The sequence below is a fragment of the Trachemys scripta genome, chromosome 3 (assembly GCF_013100865.1).
Source record: "Trachemys scripta elegans isolate TJP31775 chromosome 3, CAS_Tse_1.0, whole genome shotgun sequence".
Lineage (NCBI taxonomy): Eukaryota > Metazoa > Chordata > Testudines > Emydidae > Trachemys > Trachemys scripta.
The window spans coordinates 11,227,885-11,246,318 of NC_048300.1; the positions used below are offsets into that span (position 1 = coordinate 11,227,885).

Genomic DNA, 18,434 nt, shown 5'->3' on the forward strand with positions numbered 1-18,434 from the left:
GATCCAGAGCCTATTGAAATTAACGGAATGACTCCCCTTAATCGCCATGTGCATTGGATCTGGCCTCAAAGAAGCTGTGGTCACACTGACTAAAATCAAAGTCAGTGACACACCTGGAATTTCACTGTTTCCACATGAACCTGCAAAATCTGTTCATGTTCTGTTCATGAGGTCCAACCATTTTAAGTAATGGCACCACACATAGCCAAACTTCAATTCTTGGGTACAGAATGGTGAGTTAAAAATAGTATTTCAACCTTAGCTTTGCTCTTCATGGCTTCTTTTATTGGTTTACATAAAATCTTTAATACTTTCAGTGTAGTTTTTGTGTATTTGTGTTTAATAACTATCCCACTCCCTAGTTAAAAAGTGCAATTTAATAGTTCTGTGTAGATCCCAGACAGTATAAAATGATAGACCCTGTTAATAATTATCTGCAGCAGTTTGCAGCAAATCTGAATTAAGACTCGGCTAGTTTTACACATCATCTTGTTTTTTCAGTAAAACGATTTCTGTATGTTTAGGCTGTGATCCTAAATGGAAGAACCTACTAACAAAGACCCCAAGAATGACTGCCAAAGAAGGTGGTTTTAAAGCAGCATCAAAGGAACTGCGCAAAATTGAACGACTCCATGCTAAAATCTCCAAACCGGGACCGAAGGAAGACAATCCACGCTGGGCGATGAAGTTGCATGATTGGTCCTTAGAACACCAGACAGCCCTTCGTGAGGCATTTGAGGTGGTGGACAGAGGTGATGGAACAATAAGCAAAGATGATTTTGCATCAATTATTCAGGAGAAGTGTGATTTTGTGGATGCTGAACTAATACAAACCGTTGCCCAGGCACATGATAAGTCTCGTGCTGGGGGGATTAACATTGAAGAGTTCTTTAAAGGTTCCAAATACTTGCAAAAAGCCTATCTTATTTCGTCTTTTGGACCCAAAAAGAAGAAAGGGAAGAAAGGAAAAGCCAAGAAAGGCAAGTTCTCCATCCCCGTGCCCATCTGCATCATTCCAGAGAGCTTGTACCCACGCCGAATAGACGGCGGGCCCCCTATGTACATGATTGAGACCTATCAGAATGTGACCGATGGTAACCGCTTTAATCGGGATCACCCCCCTGAACATCCTTTGCAGGATGACTCTGTGTGGTACATTGATGAGCCGGAGAAGACTTACACCAAGATTAACTATCTTACTAAAGCAGGAGACATTGTGTCACTGAAAAAAGCATTTGAAGAGGGGGTACCAGTGGACATTAGAGATGTATATTATAAAACTCCTTTGATGGCTGCATGTGGAAGTGGAAACATGGATGCTGTGAAATATCTTCTAGAGAAGGGGTAAGTTTTTGTGGGGAGAGTTGTTTTTGTTGTTTTTGCACAGTGTATATATTTGATAGTCATTTAAACACAAAAGAAAAAAAACTTGGAGATATTTAACTTTATTCTTAAGAATTTGCATAGTGTTTATCACTCTACAATCAAAGCATTGCAAGCAGTAATGAATTTAGCTTCATAACGCCCATGAGGTAGGGTATTGTTGTTATGATCCTTGTTTTTGAAGATGGGGAAACAGAAGCACTTAAAGGTGATCTTCAAAGTTGGCTAAAGCCAACATTTTCAGAGTGTTTGCTAATTGAGGGGGTCTGAGCTTTTGGTCTTTCAGAAGTGCCAGGTACCTACATATCCAGTTGAAGTCAATTGGATCTGCAGGTGCTCAGCACCTCTGAAAATCAGCCTTGGCGTGTCCCAAATTGGGCATTCCAAAAATGGAGGCATTCAAAATTAGTGGATGCTTTGGCCTAAGTGACTGGCCCAAGGTCACACAAGCAGTCTGTGGCAGAGTTGGGATCTCCTGATTCCCACTGCCTTTAGAGGCAAAGGTGTGAATGAGACTGGTGCATAAAAGCGTTACTTCTATTCTACAGCCACAGCGGGCTGACACATGTGCTGAGTAGATCAGGCTTAAGGCTATAGTCAGACACTGCTATCTAATATATTCACCACTTTAAAAGTTCTGCAGCAGATTGTAGTCAGCAGACACACTAGGGAAATCTTCATAATAAAAGGTAGGATTTTTATTTTGAATGATAGTTAACGATTCATTAAAGTAATTTGGAAGATGTTCCCTTAGGTATTTATCTGAATGACTATAGGGCTATACCAGAGCACGACAGGGTGTCTGTTCAAAGAGGAGAACAAAAGAGCAGTATGTTATGTTATATGCAAAAATCGCTACACACAAGTGTGATGGGTTTTTAAAAAACCTTTATTTTTTTTAATTTTAAAGACAATGACATTTACATTAGCATTACTCTCTACATGTAGCAATTCCCATTTCCAAGGGTGAGCAGTTACTTTAGGGTGACCAGACGGCAAAGACCCCAAAATCGGGAATGTCCCTATAAAATTGGGACATCTGGTCACCCTAAGTTATTTACAATCTTAGGCTCTGTTGTTAGTGAACCCTTGCTGAGGCTGGCACGTGCTCTTGTATCTGTCAGCTTCACCAGCGGCTTGCTGACTCAGCAGACCTCAATGTTGTTCATAAAGACCATGGGCTCGGTTCAGTGTTGAAGGCGCTCAGCCAGGTTCGTTGTCAACAAAGCATAGTTCCAGTGCCCCATAGGAGCTACAGGTACACCACTATATGTATGCCTGTGACAATGGTACCAGCTCAATCAGGATGCTAGGATCCGATCACCTAGGCCAGCACAAAGATGCCCCTCCTATGTCGTCTTCTTTTATACATTGATATAAAGACGTTACGTATTACATTCCATATGCTTTTCATTCTTTTCTTGTACCTTGCACCTGCTAGTTTTAATAAAACATCCTCATCCATTATCCTGTCATTCCTTCAATATCTTACGAGGGGTCTGTCTGTCCCTGAACCATCTCCTGGGAATGTGTTCATGCAATTACTTGCAGGGCTGGCTCCAGGGTTTTTGCCGCCACAAGCGGCGCAAAAAAAAAAAGCCGCGATCGCGATCTGCGGCAGCAATTCGGCAGGAGGTCCTTCACTCTGAGCGGGAGTGAGGGACCGTCCGCTGAATTGCCGTGGAATAGGTGGACGTGCCGCCCCTCTCCTAAGTGGCCGCCCCAAGCACCTGCTTGGCAAGCTGGTGCCTGGAGCTGGCCCTGATTACTTGAGAACTCTGGGTGTTCCTGTACCATCCTCTCAGGCCTGGAATGTGCTTACTTGGTGTTAGCTAATACCTGGTGCATTGAAATTTTGCCAGGGCCAGGCTTCTTCTGGTTCACAGCCTTTGGTTCTTACTGTTAGTTGTGTGTAGGGCTCCAGTAAGGCCTCTTTTGCCTACAGGCCCCAATCCTGAAGAGGCTTAAACTCATGCAGCTTAATGCATTTCAGCACTTCCACTAACATTAGTGGGACATTTGTAAAGTTACGTACATGTTTAAGCCTGTGCATTCTTGGGGTCCAGTGGTTATGCTCATTGGGCCAATTAATCTTTACTGACTTCATCAAACCTCCATTGAGTTCAATGGAGTTACAGCTAGGATAAGTTTTGCCCCTTATCTTTAACATTTGGACCTTGTAACATGGTGAAGCAATGTTAATTTTGGGATTTTAAACAGACAAAAACAGGAAATTCAGAGGTAAAGTGCCATAGTAAATGTCAGCTTTGCACCTTTCGGCAAGATAGAATTTCAGTACATGGTGAAAATATTGCTATGGGAATCTAACTGGGCTCCTTTTTATAACATGGTCTTTCAACAAACCATATCGAGTGGAATACAAAGTGTTCTGTATGTTCATCTAAGGTTCTAGAAAATGGTGCAGTTTGAACATAAATCGGCAGTGCGTGCTGTGGTTTATTTACACGGTTTTGCTGGAGCAGGTTTATAAATCCGTTTGATTAAAAAAAATACAGCAAGAGACAGTGCTAACATACAAGTCCTGTGTAAATCAACGTTATGCCCTCCCCTGGAATACTCTGTTCAGATCTGATCAGCTTGTCCCTAAAAGGATAAAATAGGAGCAGAGAGGGTTCAGTGAACAGATGGAGAGAATAATTGCAGGCTTGGAAAATATTGCATATGAAGAGAGACTGGAAGGCTTGTGGCTCATTGACTCCAGAAAGGAGATGAATAGGAAATGATAGTGATGCATAAAATAATGAATGTATGGAGATGATTGAGCACTTCCCCTCCCCCACTTTCTTACACCAGATCAAGTGTTATCCAATGACACTGAAAGCCAGCAAATTTAAACCTGGTAAACAAATAACACTCGATTAGCCTGTGGAACTTATTGCCGAGATGTCACTGAGAGCAAGATTTTAGCGGGATTTTAAACAAGATTAGACATTTATATAGATTACAAGACCATCTAGGACTACATTAGTAAAGAATGTAAAAGACGTGTGGATGGAATGCAAACCCTTGTGTTTCAGGGCATAAAGTCACCTTTTGGCCAGAGCGGGTTAGGAAGAAACATATCCTGAAACATCTTATAACGGCGGGGTTTCTTGCATCTTCCTGTGAAGCATCTGGTATTGGCTCCTGGACTAATGTTCTAATGGATGCTTCAGTTCAGCAGTTTCCACATTGTACCTCTATGGGACAGTCCCAGATACAATGAAGCTGATGTAGCTGGGGCATGTGTGTGAGGGGGTTTTGGAGAAGAACTTATCAAAGGTCTTTTACTCCTTGTAAACCCACACAGTGGGGCTTCTGAGAGGCAGCAGCTTTGGGGAGGATTGTGGGAGGAGCTTGTGGCTTGTTTGAAAACAGGAGGGAGCATCTTTCTCCCCTTTGATAACTGCGAAGGAACATAGGTGAAGTGAGAAGCCAGGAGAAGTGGCTGATGGGGCCACTCCTGTTTTGAGCTCCACCTGAGAGAGGTGTACCATAATCAACTGGGTCCCAGTCCTGCATGGATGGACCCCTGCACGCATGCAGGGCCTCATTAACTTCGGCTTGCACACAGGTGTCTACATCCCTGGATCTAATTGTCTTGGACTGGAGACAGTCCTTCAGACTACTGCATTTCTGTTAATTCAGTTCTTTGCATGTAAATTTTCATTTCCAAAAAGTAAAAAAAAAAATTAAGAGTGAGTAAAATAAAAAGCAAATGCAAAAAATATGAATGGGAAATATTAAAAAAATGAAATTAACCAGAAGGGAATATGGAAGAAGGAGGGAAAAGTCTGAATATAAGATGTAGAAAGTGTAGAGGCATAATCAGAATCGCTATTCAGGTCACATTTTATGAAGCAGCTATGTCAACAATATTGCAGCAACGTTGATTATTTCTGTTCTGTAGTAAAATAAAATATTTTTATTCTTTTACTAGCCTAACTCTTATGCTTTCTCTCAAGTTGCACATTTCACTTCTGTCATGCCATCATTGCTGAACTGCTGTGTAGGATAAACTGGATAAACAATACTGAAAACACACACACCCCGCCCCCGATTACACCAGTGTGAAGTTTTTAATATCAATCTTGATTCTTTCTAGCTCTGAATAATTAAAGAAATACTGTAATTTTCTAACCTAAAGCTGTAGAGGCATGCAGTGTTGGATCATCAGCTTGTATAAATCAGCATAGATACTCTAGTTTCAGTGGCGCTACACTGATTTATGCCAGAGGTCTGGCAATTTATAATCAGAGAGAGTCTGTTTAGTGTTAAAAGCAAACATGAATATTATTTGATTCTAGAATACGTTAAAGTACTGTGAAATCTAGGTAGTAAACTACTTGGCCACATCCCTTTTAGGATGTAACTAGTTCAAAATAAAATCGAGTGCACTGACTTTAAAAAAAAAAAACGGTTGAGAAAAATCTAAAGAAAATCAAAGGAAATGATCTGATAATTGGATGCGCTTCTCTTTCATGTCTCCCTTCACTGTCATCCCTATTTGGAGTCCATAGGCCGTAATTCTTTGGGCTGTGGAAGAGATGAAAATGTTAAACTGGGAGGGGAACTGAAATAAATGATGTAACTGGAATTTAGAGATAGTACCTGGAAGGGTTTCTGCCTCACATCTAGTGTGGCTTGTCTTCACTGCATCAGTTAGCTCAAGTTACTGTACTAGAGGTAACCAGGCCCCAGTGAGCGCAATCACACTGCAAAAAAACACTGGAGTTACACAGTGTGATTGGATTATCGGGCATGAGTTACTGTAAGTCACTGCATCCTAGGGTTTAAAGCACCATTTAACTTGACCAGGAGATTTTTGTGAGTGGATGGGAGTTGAGGAAAGAGTAACCCTTGAATGATCACATGAGCTAACTGTGCTGTGAAGACATGCCCTTAGACCTGCTTCAGTTTAGGCCCTGATCCAGCTCCTTTTGGAATTGAATGGAAATTTTACCCTGGGCTTCAGTGGAAGTAAGATCTGTGTTTAACCCATACTCCCTCCCTCCCTCCTCCCCTCTCACACTTCTTACTTCTCCTATCCACAGCTCAAGCTCCCGTTCTACCTCTCCAGGTACGTCTACACTTGGAGCTGGGGGTGTGATTTCCAGCTTGCAGAGACATGCGCTAGCGAGCGTGCTTAAAAATAGTGTGTCACCATGGCAGCGCAAGCGGTGGGAGGGGCTAGCGGTCCCAAGTACATACCTACGGTCTCAGCTGGGTATGTACTTGGGGTGGCCAGCCCCTCCTGCCAGTCATGCTGCCATGCCTACATTCTGTTTTTTTAACGTGCTCGCTTGATCAGAGCTAGCACGAATATGTCTCCTCAAGCTGGGAATCCCACCCCCACTGCAAGTGCCGATCTCATCTCCTCTTCCTCTTCCATTAGGGGCAAGATCACTGCTTGCCCTGTATGCCCGTACAGGAGTGTGAAGTGCCTACTCGCTATCCTGGACGCTGTGGAGAGAGCAGCCTTTCTTTGTAGGGCTACTACGCCCCTTCCTGTACAGGGAGGCAGGCCCCTGAGGGACAGGAAGAGGCTGCGGCTCTGCCTCCCGGAATGAGCCAACACAGCTGAGTCAACTCACGTGAGAAAAGTAAACTCTTAGTCTAGCTCAGTGGCAGACTCCTGTCCCCTGGATCATTGCTTCTGAAGCAGCAGAGCACCATGCAGTCCCTTAACTCAGGGCAGATTTTCAAGTGACAATCAACCGGAATTGTTCTGGTAAAAAGAATCTAAGAATGCTGAGCTTTTGTTAAAGAATGTAAAACACAGCCATAAGGGTTAGAAATGGTGGTCCAAGTGGTCCAAATGGAAGCCAAAGGACAGTGGTAGCAGCACTATAAAAGTGACATGTTTGATTAGTGTCATGAATCATTGACAACCCTATTGTTCCCCTCCTTATGGAAGCATTCTCACCGTAATGTGAGTAGGCACCGTACAGCTGTTCCAAAATGGGAATCGTAGGACTGGAAGGGAGCTCGAGAGGTCATCTAGTCCAATCCCCTACGCTTATGGCAGGGCTAAGTATTATCTAGACCATCCCTGACACATGTTCGTCTAATCTGCTCTTAAAAATCTCCAATGATGGAGATTCCACAACCTCCCTAGGCAATTTATTCCAGTGCTTAAGCACCCTGATAGTTAGGATGCTTTTCCTAGTGTCCAACCTAAACCTCCTTTGCTGCAATCTAAACCCATTGCTTCTTGTCCTATCCTCAAAGGTTAAGAAGAACAATTTTTCTCCCTCCTCCTTGTAGCAACCTTTTATGTACTTGAAAACTGTTATCATGTCCCCTCTTAGTCTTCTCCTCTCCAGCCTAAACAAACCCAATTTCTTTCAATCTTCCCTCATAGGTCATGTTTTCTGGACCTTTAATCATTTTTGTTGCTCTTGTTTAGTTAAGTGGTCATCAGCCATACAAACTGCTCAAATTCATTTAGTTCCACGATAAGCCACATCAGGTATTTTAAAATATTTCAAAGCTGTATGACAGTGAGTTGAAAACCCACAAAAAGGCTTTTTATGTTTAAAAAGTAACGTCATGCATTTAATGTTTACTGGACCTAGAATTGTGAAACAATCAATATAGATACAGCAATTGCATTCATCTTTATATGTACACAGTCCCTCTTTATTAGAGAAGTTCATGGAGGACAGATCCATCAATGGATATTAGCCAAGATGGTCAGGGACGTAACCCCATGCTCTGGGTGTCGCTAGAGGTGAAATGGTTTGAATCTGGGATTAGATGACAGGGGATGGATCACTCGATAATTGCCCTATTCTGTTCATTCCCTCTGAAGCAGTGGTTCTCAATTTTTGTACCGGTGACCCCTTTCACATAGCAAGCATCTGAGTGCAAACCCTCTTATAAACGAAAAACACTTTTAAAATATATTTGACACCTTTATAAATGCTGGAGGCAAAGTGGGGCTTGGGGTGGAGGCTGAAATCTTTTGACCCCCATGTAATAACCTCATGACCCCCTGAGGGGTCCTGACCCCCAGTTTGAGAACCCATGCTCTGAAGTATCTGGTACCAGCCACTGTCAGAAGACAGGACACTGGGCTAGATGGACCATTGGTCTGACTCAGTATGGCCATTCTTATGTTCTTATGTTTTATTTATTTACAGGGCTGATGTAAATGCAACTGACAATTTCAAGTGGACTCCTCTGCACCATGCCTGCCATGCAGGTCAACAGGACATTGCGGAACTGCTTGTGAAGTCTGGAGCAGCGATAGATGCCGTTACAATCAACAGTGCCACCCCACTGATGAGAGCTATTGAGAGCTGTAGACTGGACTCAGTGCAATATTTAATTGATTCTGGTGCGAAAGTCCAGATGGAAAACAGAAAAGGTAAATATCCACATTATTTGTGGTCACTTTCGATTAAAAAGGCAGTAGAAGGTTTGGAGGTTTTCTCAGTTACACATAAGCTTTGTTGAGACGGTGGACCATATTGTAAAAGAAATAAAATGAAGTGGTATGTTCTTTGAGGATCCGGCTGTAATACATTTCTGGTTGTTGTCAGCATGGTGCTCTGGGGATAGAGTGAAAGTTGTCTTAGTAAATTTAGCAGGCATGTTCCTATTTTCCAGTGTTTAGGGTTAGTTTTTACTACATGGAACCTACATTTTAAGAACATTAAGAATGATCATACTGGATCAGACCAGTTGTCCATCTAGCCCTGTATCCTGTCTCTGATAATGGCCAATGCCAGATGCCGGAGCATGGGGTTCTGTCCCTGACCATCTTGCCTAACAGCCATTGCTGGATCTATCCTCCATGAACTTCTCTAAGTATTTTTGAACCCCACTATACTTTTGGCCTTCACAACATCTCCTGGCAACGAATACCATAGGTTGACTGTCTTGTGCGTGCATTTGTTTTAAACCTGCTGCCTGTTAATGTCGTTGGGTGAATTTCATTCTTCTGTTACGTGAAGGGGTAAATAGCACTTCCCTATTCACTTTCTCCAGACTAATTGTGATTTTATAGACCTCTATCATATCACTTAGTCATCTCTTTTCTAAACTGAACAGTCCCAGTTTCTTTAATCTCTCCTTGTATGGAAAATGTTCCATGCCCCTAATCATTTTCGTGGTCCTTCTCTGCACCTTTTCTAATTCTAATGTACCTTTTTGGAGATGAGGTAACCAGAACTGCACGCAGTATTCAAGGTGTGGGCATACCATGGATTTATATAGTGGCATTATGATACTTTCTATTCAGGATTTCTGTCGTTTTGTGCTTTTTGAAAAAAGTGAGTCTCAAGAATTTGGGTTTTTTTTTTATTTATTTATTCTTTATGTGAAGATTCAAGCTTAACTCTAGGTTAACAACGTTTTTTGCAGTGAAATAGAGTGTAATTGAAAACAACTCTGCTAGGACTGTAGTGGCTCCATGTTTGCAAATGGTTATTAGTGAGTACAATAATGAGGGAATGCTAGTTATGTAAAGCAAAATTGTAAAGGTTTTAATTGTGATCACCTGTAATGGCCATTGTGTTTTTACTTTTAATTCTGTAGGTGGCACTTGTTTGATGTGCTTCTTCCTGTTTAGCAGTGGGATAGATATTATTCTGCGTTAGCAAAAGGGACAACAAAAATTATCTGAATTTCTCCAGAGGTTATTACCGTCTAGCAGCAGTAGAGAGAGGGATCTAGTGCAGCTCTGCTAGTTTACTTGGTTTTCACGTGATGTAGTGGGAGAGTCTCATTTGCTTCAGTCTGCCGTCCAATAGATGTCATGCATCAGAAACTACTCCCAGTAGAATAAATGTTATTAAAGTTATTAAAGTAACGCCGTCCTGCTAGCATGAGTGAGCACAACTCATGTGTTTCATGGTTAGCAGGCTTGATCTCTAATTGAGTTCAGTGAATTGCAGTGTCATTATGCAATTACGGTGATCAGGGCCACTGTTTATTTTTATGGCTACTGACAGCTACTGACCGTGATTCTTATCATGAACTTTGTTTGCTTTTTGTTTTTCTTTTTTTAAAAGGCCAGAATACTTTGGACATTGCAAAGGCGTACGCTGACTTTCGACTAATTGACCTGCTTCAAGAAAAACTGGACCGTTTGCCAAAACCACCAGAAACCAAAGCAGAGAAAGGGAAGAAAGGGAAGAAAGCTGGCAAGCCTAAACCAGCTGCTAAGCCCCCGCGGGGGGAGGCTGAAGCTGCAAAAGAGGAGGTATGATAGATAGCCTGGGGTAACGAAGTACAGCCAAGGAGGTGATTCGACTTGACTTGATTTGTGAAGCACTGGAGGGGTTCCCTAGGGAGGTGGTGGAATCTCCTTCCTTAGAGGGTTTTAAGATCAAGCTTGACAAAGCCCTGGCTGGGATGATTTAGTTGGGATTTGGTCCTGCTTTGAGCAGGGGGTTGGACTAGATGACCTCCTGAGGTCCCTTCCAACCCTGCTAGTCTATGATTGTATGATTTGCCAACAGTTACTAAAATGCTGGTTTTCTTCATTTATTTTCCAGACAAAAGCTATAAAGATGCTCCACAAAATACTTACAGACTGTGAGAAAGGATTAAGGCTTTGGGTATCTGGGATTGTGTGGGGTTCCATGCGGAGCGGATAAAGCACACGACCAATGTGGTTGCAAGCTGAATCCAATTCTGTTTATTACAAGCTTTCTTTTATAGTTTTTCTTAACATTACATAACACAATTAGGCTATAATCACACATCTACCGATTGGACAAGAAGGAGAATCATGTGTTTATCACATGTATAGCCCCACACCGATTGGTTCAACCGTTCCTTACATAAGGCCATGATTTATTACCTTGTTTACCTCATCTTATATAATCCCTAGACCACTAGGGGGCCTTACATAAGGCCATGATTTATTACCTTGTTTACCTCATTTTATATAATCCCTAGACCACCAGGGGGCCTTACATAAGGCCATGAGCCATTGCCTGGCAAGTGTCCCATCATGACCCTTTTCTCCTCATGGAACTTTCCATTAGGTTGGCGTAAGGATGATACATTCCCACAGGATTGAACCCCGATCTCCTAACTCAGGCTTCCTTCTATGACCTTGGGCAGTTCCCCCTCTGAAAAATGTCTTGTCTATTTAGACTGTAAACTCTTTGGGGGCAGGGACACTGCCCATCACATAGGCCTCTATGTGCTATTTTCATCTTAATAATAGCCCGGGTGTCATGCCCCCAGACAAATGGTATAAGGAGCATTTCAGCTCCACAGTAACTTAAGCTTTTCTGTTTCTCTGGTCCCTGAACCCCTGTTTAGCAGCGCTCTCCTCACGGTTACTAGTGCCCCGCCAGGTACTGTTGTCACACCCACTACCTCCTGGCGTCATGTAAGACACTTTTTGCCAACATGACTCCATTTTAAAAAAAAAGTTTTGCAATACCCTTATTTACTATCCCGGGAGATTGAGCGTGAGATAAGGATATTAAAGATCAGACTTTCCAAAATGTAATCTTAGTGGTGCTGCAGGCTGGATTGGGTTGGAATTTAGTTCTTTGTAAAGTCTGCATGCTTCTGAGCTGACCTGTGGTGAGAGGGATGATACCCTGAGAGTGTGTGCTGGAGGTTCATACCAAGCGGACGTAGTGATTGAGGGGTAGTCTGGACGTCACAGATCTGGAGAACGTTACAGAAGAAGAGCTCGATTGTCAGTGTTTAGCTGCAGCTCTTTAGTGCAACCCCTCGGGCCCAGCAGGAGCTGTGGGAAGCATTCTGCCTAATCTTCAAACTAGAACAGGAATAGCCACAGTTTGCTTCGGGGCCAGGGTAAAGAATTCTGAGGGAGCAATCGCCTGGCAGCATGGACCATGAGAGTGGAGAGCGTTGCAGATGGAAGAGTTTATTATTATATGTACTACTGTATACCTAGTAGCCCCGATTATGGACCAGGACCCCATTATGCGAGGTGTTGTACAGACACCGAACAAAAAGACGGTCACTGTCCCAAAGAGCTTTCAATCTAAGTATGTTAGGTGTCTTTCCAAAGGTCACACAGGAAGTCTCTGTCAGAGCCACGAACAGAACCCAGATCATCAGAGTCAGACCTTTACCCACAACTTCAGCCTTTCTTTCTGCTAAGCCACGCAGTCAGTACCCAGAACCCTCTGGTGCTTGTGTGGCCTTGGCTGTGTCAATAGATTTGGCCACTGAAAACGTGCAAGGAACATAATTGCTATCCTAGTTGTGGGCATCAAAATGTATTATTGTAGCACTTGACCCTCACCAAGAGTATTTACTTCGTTTAAAGTCTGTACTTTGCAACATGTGGTTTCTGAATGACACTCGCCTGCTGCTTTGAACTCGTGTAGTACTCATTCATCAGCTAAAACTGTGGATTGGGTAATTATCTGAGTGCAGGGTAGCCCACTGTCCTGCCTACTGTGTGATATTCCAGGAATTGTGTGTTCTCTGGTACCTAAATACAAGGTAGAGAAATGTCCCTTTCCCTCATATAATCTTTACTGTCATCATGATTCTGATATGTTAAAAGGAAACCTTGTTACATCCAGCATATAGGGCCTGACCCAAAGCCCTTGAAGTCTACAGGAAGACTTCCATTGAGTTAAGTGGGCTTTGGATAAAGCCCCTTGACTTTTTTTCCCAGTAGTGAGTCTGCAGTTATCACATATTCCGCCTCTTCAGATGTTGAGCTATTTGAGTCATATTTTTCAAACCCTGCCTCTGTTCTGAGTGTTCTTTTCCCTGGTGTGTTCTCTGCACCCCAGCTAGAGCCTTGAGTACCTGATCTTTTCCCCCAATACACATTCTAACACCAGCCTTAGCAACTTCATCATAGTTATGGCATTTTCAGTCGTGACTTTCTTCTGAGTTTATCAGCGCTGCTTCTTAATCAGCCCCAGGGGACGTTATTTAGAGACACAATGCAATTATTCCCTCCGGGACTAAAAGTGCTTTCCTTACAGTAATCCTGCTCTTGACAGCCTAGGGAGAATGTGACTGAGACTAGAAGTCAAACTCTGGTTAACCCCCTTGGTGTAGATGCCCTTCAGGCTTTTTCTTTGCAGGCTTGCTAGTTAATACTTGTGATACATGGAAAAAGCATCAAGCTTTCTAAACTTGTCAGCCGATTCTTTGCAAATGTTAATGTTTCATCTGTAAATTCCCAAGAACTGCATCCACCCGCCAGATTCTTAAAATGCTTCCCTCGTTTTTATTTCCAATATAAATGCTTACACATTATTTTAAAAATGGTTCAATAATAAAAATCCTTTCTAGAATGGTTGCACACACACATTGATCTGGCTGGCTGGTAAAAAAATATCCTACAACAACTATTATGAACAGTGTTTGAAAGGGTGACATATTTGTCTTGTGCTTAAACTTTTGCAGCCACCTCCACCAATCGTAGAAAAATCTATTTTTGAAGAAAAGAAAGAATCCCTTAAGGACAATGTTATTCATCTGAATTCTTTAATAACCAGTGGAGCTACTAAGAAAGTTGACATCACATTCACACCCAGAAAAGTAAGTATATTAGCAGAGCCTCATACTGCTGCATTTTGATACTGAAACGAATACGACAATAGACCTGTATTTTCTGCTGGTGTAAATATCTATAGTTTGACTGAAGTCAAAGGGCTGGTCTACAGTGTGTGTGTGGGGGAGAATCGATCCAAGATACACAACTTCAGCTAGTCGAAGTATCTTGGATCGAATTACCTGAGGTCCAGATGGCGCGGGATCGACGGCCGCGGCTCCCCCCTCGACTGCGCTACCACCACTTGCTCTGGTGGAGTTCCGGAGTCCACGGTGAGCGCGTTCGGGGATCGATATATCGCGTCTTAAAGAGACGCGATATATCGATCCCGGATAAATCGATTGCTACCCGCTGATATGGCGGGTAGTGAAGACGTACCCAAAGTCAATTCAGTGGAGCTGAACCCATTAACACCAGCAGAGAATCTGGCCCAGTATATTCAGAAATCTCAAAAATATACCACTTTTGTTTGCGTGATTTGGAAACATGGCTTTCATAACTAGTGTCACTTTCCTTGCTCTGCTTAAGAGAAATCATTTTGTTCTGATTCTAGAAATTAATAGCCTTCAGTATTTTTATTACAAATCAGTTGATCAAAGAGCAATAACCTTGTAAAAATTCAGGTGGTTTCTCTCTGAGAAAGATGCTTTCCAGTGTTGACAGTGAAGTTGTATCAGGGTGTAAGGATGATCCTAGTGTACCAGGGGTTAACTCCAGATCAGTTTTCCTCACCTCTTCTACAGCTATTAAGGGGAAGGGCTATAAGAATGGCTGCTTTGGAGACAGAGGGGAGAGTACCTTTAAAAGAGCAGGGCTGTCATTTGTCTGGCTTAAATCCATTCTAGGGAGTCTGTCTACTTACTTGTCAGTTATGTTATTAATTTATTTGACTTTCCTATTATAAACAATAATCTTTGAGGAAAAGACCTTGCTGAAGACAACCGATTTTTTTTTCTGAGTCATTCTCCTCTCCTTCATAAATTAAAGAAATTACAATTAGCCTGTGGAACTCATTGCCACATGATATCGCTGAGGTCAACATCGTAACAGGATTCAAAAAGGGAGTAGACATTTAATGTGGATCCATAGTATAACTGTAACTATATTAAATGTATGTTAAAAATAAATAACACCTTTAAAGGCTGTAAAAACCCTCATGCTTCAGGCATAAATTGACTTGTAACTGATGGGGCTTAAGAGGAAACTTTCCCTTTGGGCAAATTATCCCATGACTGCACCTTCCTCTGAAGTAGCTGGTGCTGGCCACTGTTGGTGACAGGGTACTGGGCTGGATGGGTCACTGTTCAGATCCAGAATGGCAGTCCCTGTGTTACTGTAACAATTAACAGGTAATATACACGCCAGGACCCCTATTAATCCATCAGTTGCAGGTGAAATCTGTGGGAGTTGCACATGCAAACTGACAGAGCAGTCAGGCCCCAGTCCTTTTTCAAAGCATGTTTGTAAACATTTGTCCTCACTTACAATGCTCCATTTGCAATAAAGGTCTGTGGCCTCCTCCTCTGTCACACAAAGCTGCAGATTTTGATGCCATCACTGGGTATTCAGCAGGAGTGCTGGACACCCATTTTTTTCTATATCAAATATTCATTTTGAAGCGACAATGGTAAAGAGCCTGTGGCATATGCTTCCCTGCAGCTATTAAAGACGTTTGGAAATTACATTGGGGGACTCTGTCACTATGACGTTTTTCAGCTGGGAAAGCTATTTGGTTGTGCCAGGAATGGAAGCAGGAAGCAATGCTGGATGTGCCCTCCCATGCCCACGAATATTTTACTGAATGAGGAAGAGGTTTTGTAACTATAGAGACTATTTTTAGGGTGGGTTTTTTAAAAGTATCTAAGGGACACAGGGTAGGATTTTCCAAAGCTTATAAGTGAATTAGGTTTCCAGTTCCCATTGGGAGTCAATGAAAGTTAGGTGTCTAACTTCCTTAGGTGCTTTTAAAAATTTCCACCCTTAATTGGCTGGAAGTAATGTAATATCATGGTGAATTTCGGGATTCAAATCACAGATCTTCCAGCTGATAAAGCAAATATTCAACTAAATAACCAATAGTTTGTCTGTCTGATATTGACTCTAATTTAAAAAAAAACTATATCAAAAATGTTAAGACAATTGCATAAGCATTATTAGTTAATTAGAACATACTAGCACTTAATTATTACAATTCTATTTACCTTTGTTTTCCAGACTTGGAGCCCGGAAGCGACAACAGCCAGTCTAATAAGAAAGCGGGAATTGCATCGTGAGCGGTTTACTTATGAGGTGGACTTTGAAGACTTCATGATGCCATTTAAGAAGAATTTCATGGGAAAAGCCCGTGCGTTAGAAATGGCGTCTTAAATTAATTCATGCCGTTCTGTGCATCAAAGTTCAGAAAGGGCTTAAAAGCAGAGGCTCCTTTTTTGAAGACAGAATCATGTTACCCTTATTTAATGCCCCTCAATTATGATAAAATTGTAGCAAAACTTTTTCTTTTCTTTGTACAATTATGTAGTTTCCCTGTAGTTAAGGGCTTAATCTTATAAAAGGCTGACCTGCACCAAGATTCTAGAATCCTCAAAGGATCAGGCCCTGATTGATCAGTGTATGCAGACTCTAGTTCCATAAAACGATGCATCCTTTTTAATTTATAAACATAGGCACCGTTGGCTACAGCTTTATGTTGCCATATTCTTGAACACAGGGCGAGACTCATCTAAGGGCAAGTAGGTTTTTATTTATCCTTCTCTTATTAGGATATTTTTTTAAAAAAAGAACAGGTTAAAATGCAAGCAGGATAAGTCCTCTATTGGGATGCTCCTAGCCAGTGCTACGGGACAGTCGGGAGGAAAGCCTCATCCGCCAGAGAGGTAGATGGCATCGTTCCTATTAGTTAAAATTTGAAAATAGATGAGTAATGAGTAGTTTTGGTATTAATTGCTGAACTGATATTTTCATATCCCATCACACACACTTGCAAAATGGACAAATGCAGGGATTCGCTCAGTATTGCTTTACTCCAGTTCTGAGCCAGTGCAGCACACATGTGGCTCAGGCCGCTGGTATATTTTCAACAAACTTGCCAGAAGCTGAGACTGGATGATGGTGGATGGATCCCTTGAAATTGCCCTTTTCTGTTCATTCCCTCTGGAACATCTGGCAGTGGCCACTATTGGAAGACAGGACACTGGGCTAGATGGACCATTGGTCTGACCCAGTAGGGCCGCTCTTATGTTCTTTCAAAAATAATCACCAGTATTGGGAGTGTAGTTTTGCTCTCCTGGGGCTTGATACAGGGCCTTTTGAAGTTAGTGGATGTCCTATACTCAAGGAATGAAGGCCAGTGAATATTGTCCCTACCTTAGAAATGGGGCTTAGGAGTGATCTTGTGAATTATAGACTGGGGGATCTTGTTTTAGCACCAGGAAAACTGGTTGAAAACATACTTAAAAAGAGAATTATAAGACACCTTGTTTGTTTGAAGATGAAAACGCCCAACATGATGTTATGTGTCATTTAAATAGTACATAAATTTTCCATAGGGCATAAATAACCAGTGGAACTCCCCGCTACTATATATCTGAGGACAATAACTTAGTACAAGATGTAGACATTAATATGGATTATGAGAACAGCCATAGTTACTTTAGATATGACTTTTTTTTATATATATATATAAGGGATACAAACCCTCATGCTTCAGAGCCTAAGCCAATTACTAGTTGAATGTGTTAGGAAGAAAGTTTCCTTGTGGCTAGGTTATTCTATAATTTTCCATTGCAGAGATGCTGGCATCTCCCTCAGAAGTATGTTTCTGAGACATGATACTGGACTAGAAGAACCATTGGTTTGACCTACTGTGACAATTCTTGTATTTATATTTGTGTCTCCATGATTTCTAGATCCATTTTTTTCAGTTTACAAGGGTGAAAATATTTGGGTTTTTTTCTGTCAGTCCTGCCAAATCTGAGAGTCAAGCTGGGTTCTTTCCTTCGTGTGCATTATCCCCAGTAATAAAGATTCTGCAGACCAAATTCTGCCCCCAATGACACCTGTGCAGCCACATTGCCCTTAATGGGTGTGCGCAGGCACTGCTGAAGATAGCATGGGCTTCAGTGGGAGCTTTGCCTGAGTAAAGACTGCAGGATTGAGACTTTAATAGTGGTGGTATTGTACACTTCTCTACCCATGCCTCTTACTGGCCCAGTTACCCAAATGAGCCCAATGCTTTTTACCCTAATTGCATGTAGGACGATAGACGTACTATTCACTGGTATGGAGACAGAAACTTGAAGCAAATGATTTAGACACCATTTGTTATGAAAATAATTCTTAATGAGCTATGTGCTTGACATTTGAAAATGTTGGGGCCAGGTTCCCAGCTAGTATAAATGCACATAGTTCCATTGACTTTACATCAACAGAGACCTTGTGCTTCCTTTCTTTTGAAGATGAATACACCCAGTGCAATATTATGTGCAACTTAAAATGACCTTATTTAACATGTAATTATTTAGAATAG

At 41.9% G+C, this 18,434-nt stretch overlaps 1 protein-coding gene across 1 annotated transcript in view; it reads left to right on the plus strand.

The window, feature by feature from the left end:
- ANKEF1 (ankyrin repeat and EF-hand domain containing 1) overlaps positions 1 to 17,085 on the plus strand; it is a 30,543-nt gene extending 13,458 nt beyond the window's left edge. The window contains exons 6-10 of the mRNA XM_034764122.1: positions 525 to 1,344; positions 8,529 to 8,755; positions 10,404 to 10,594; positions 13,759 to 13,893; positions 16,121 to 17,085. Of these exons, the coding sequence (XP_034620013.1) occupies positions 525 to 1,344; positions 8,529 to 8,755; positions 10,404 to 10,594; positions 13,759 to 13,893; positions 16,121 to 16,273 (1,526 nt within the window). The 3' untranslated portion in view covers positions 16,274 to 17,085. The remainder of the gene's footprint in view (positions 1 to 524; positions 1,345 to 8,528; positions 8,756 to 10,403; positions 10,595 to 13,758; positions 13,894 to 16,120) is intronic.
- Positions 17,086 to 18,434: the final 1,349 nt, after the last annotated feature.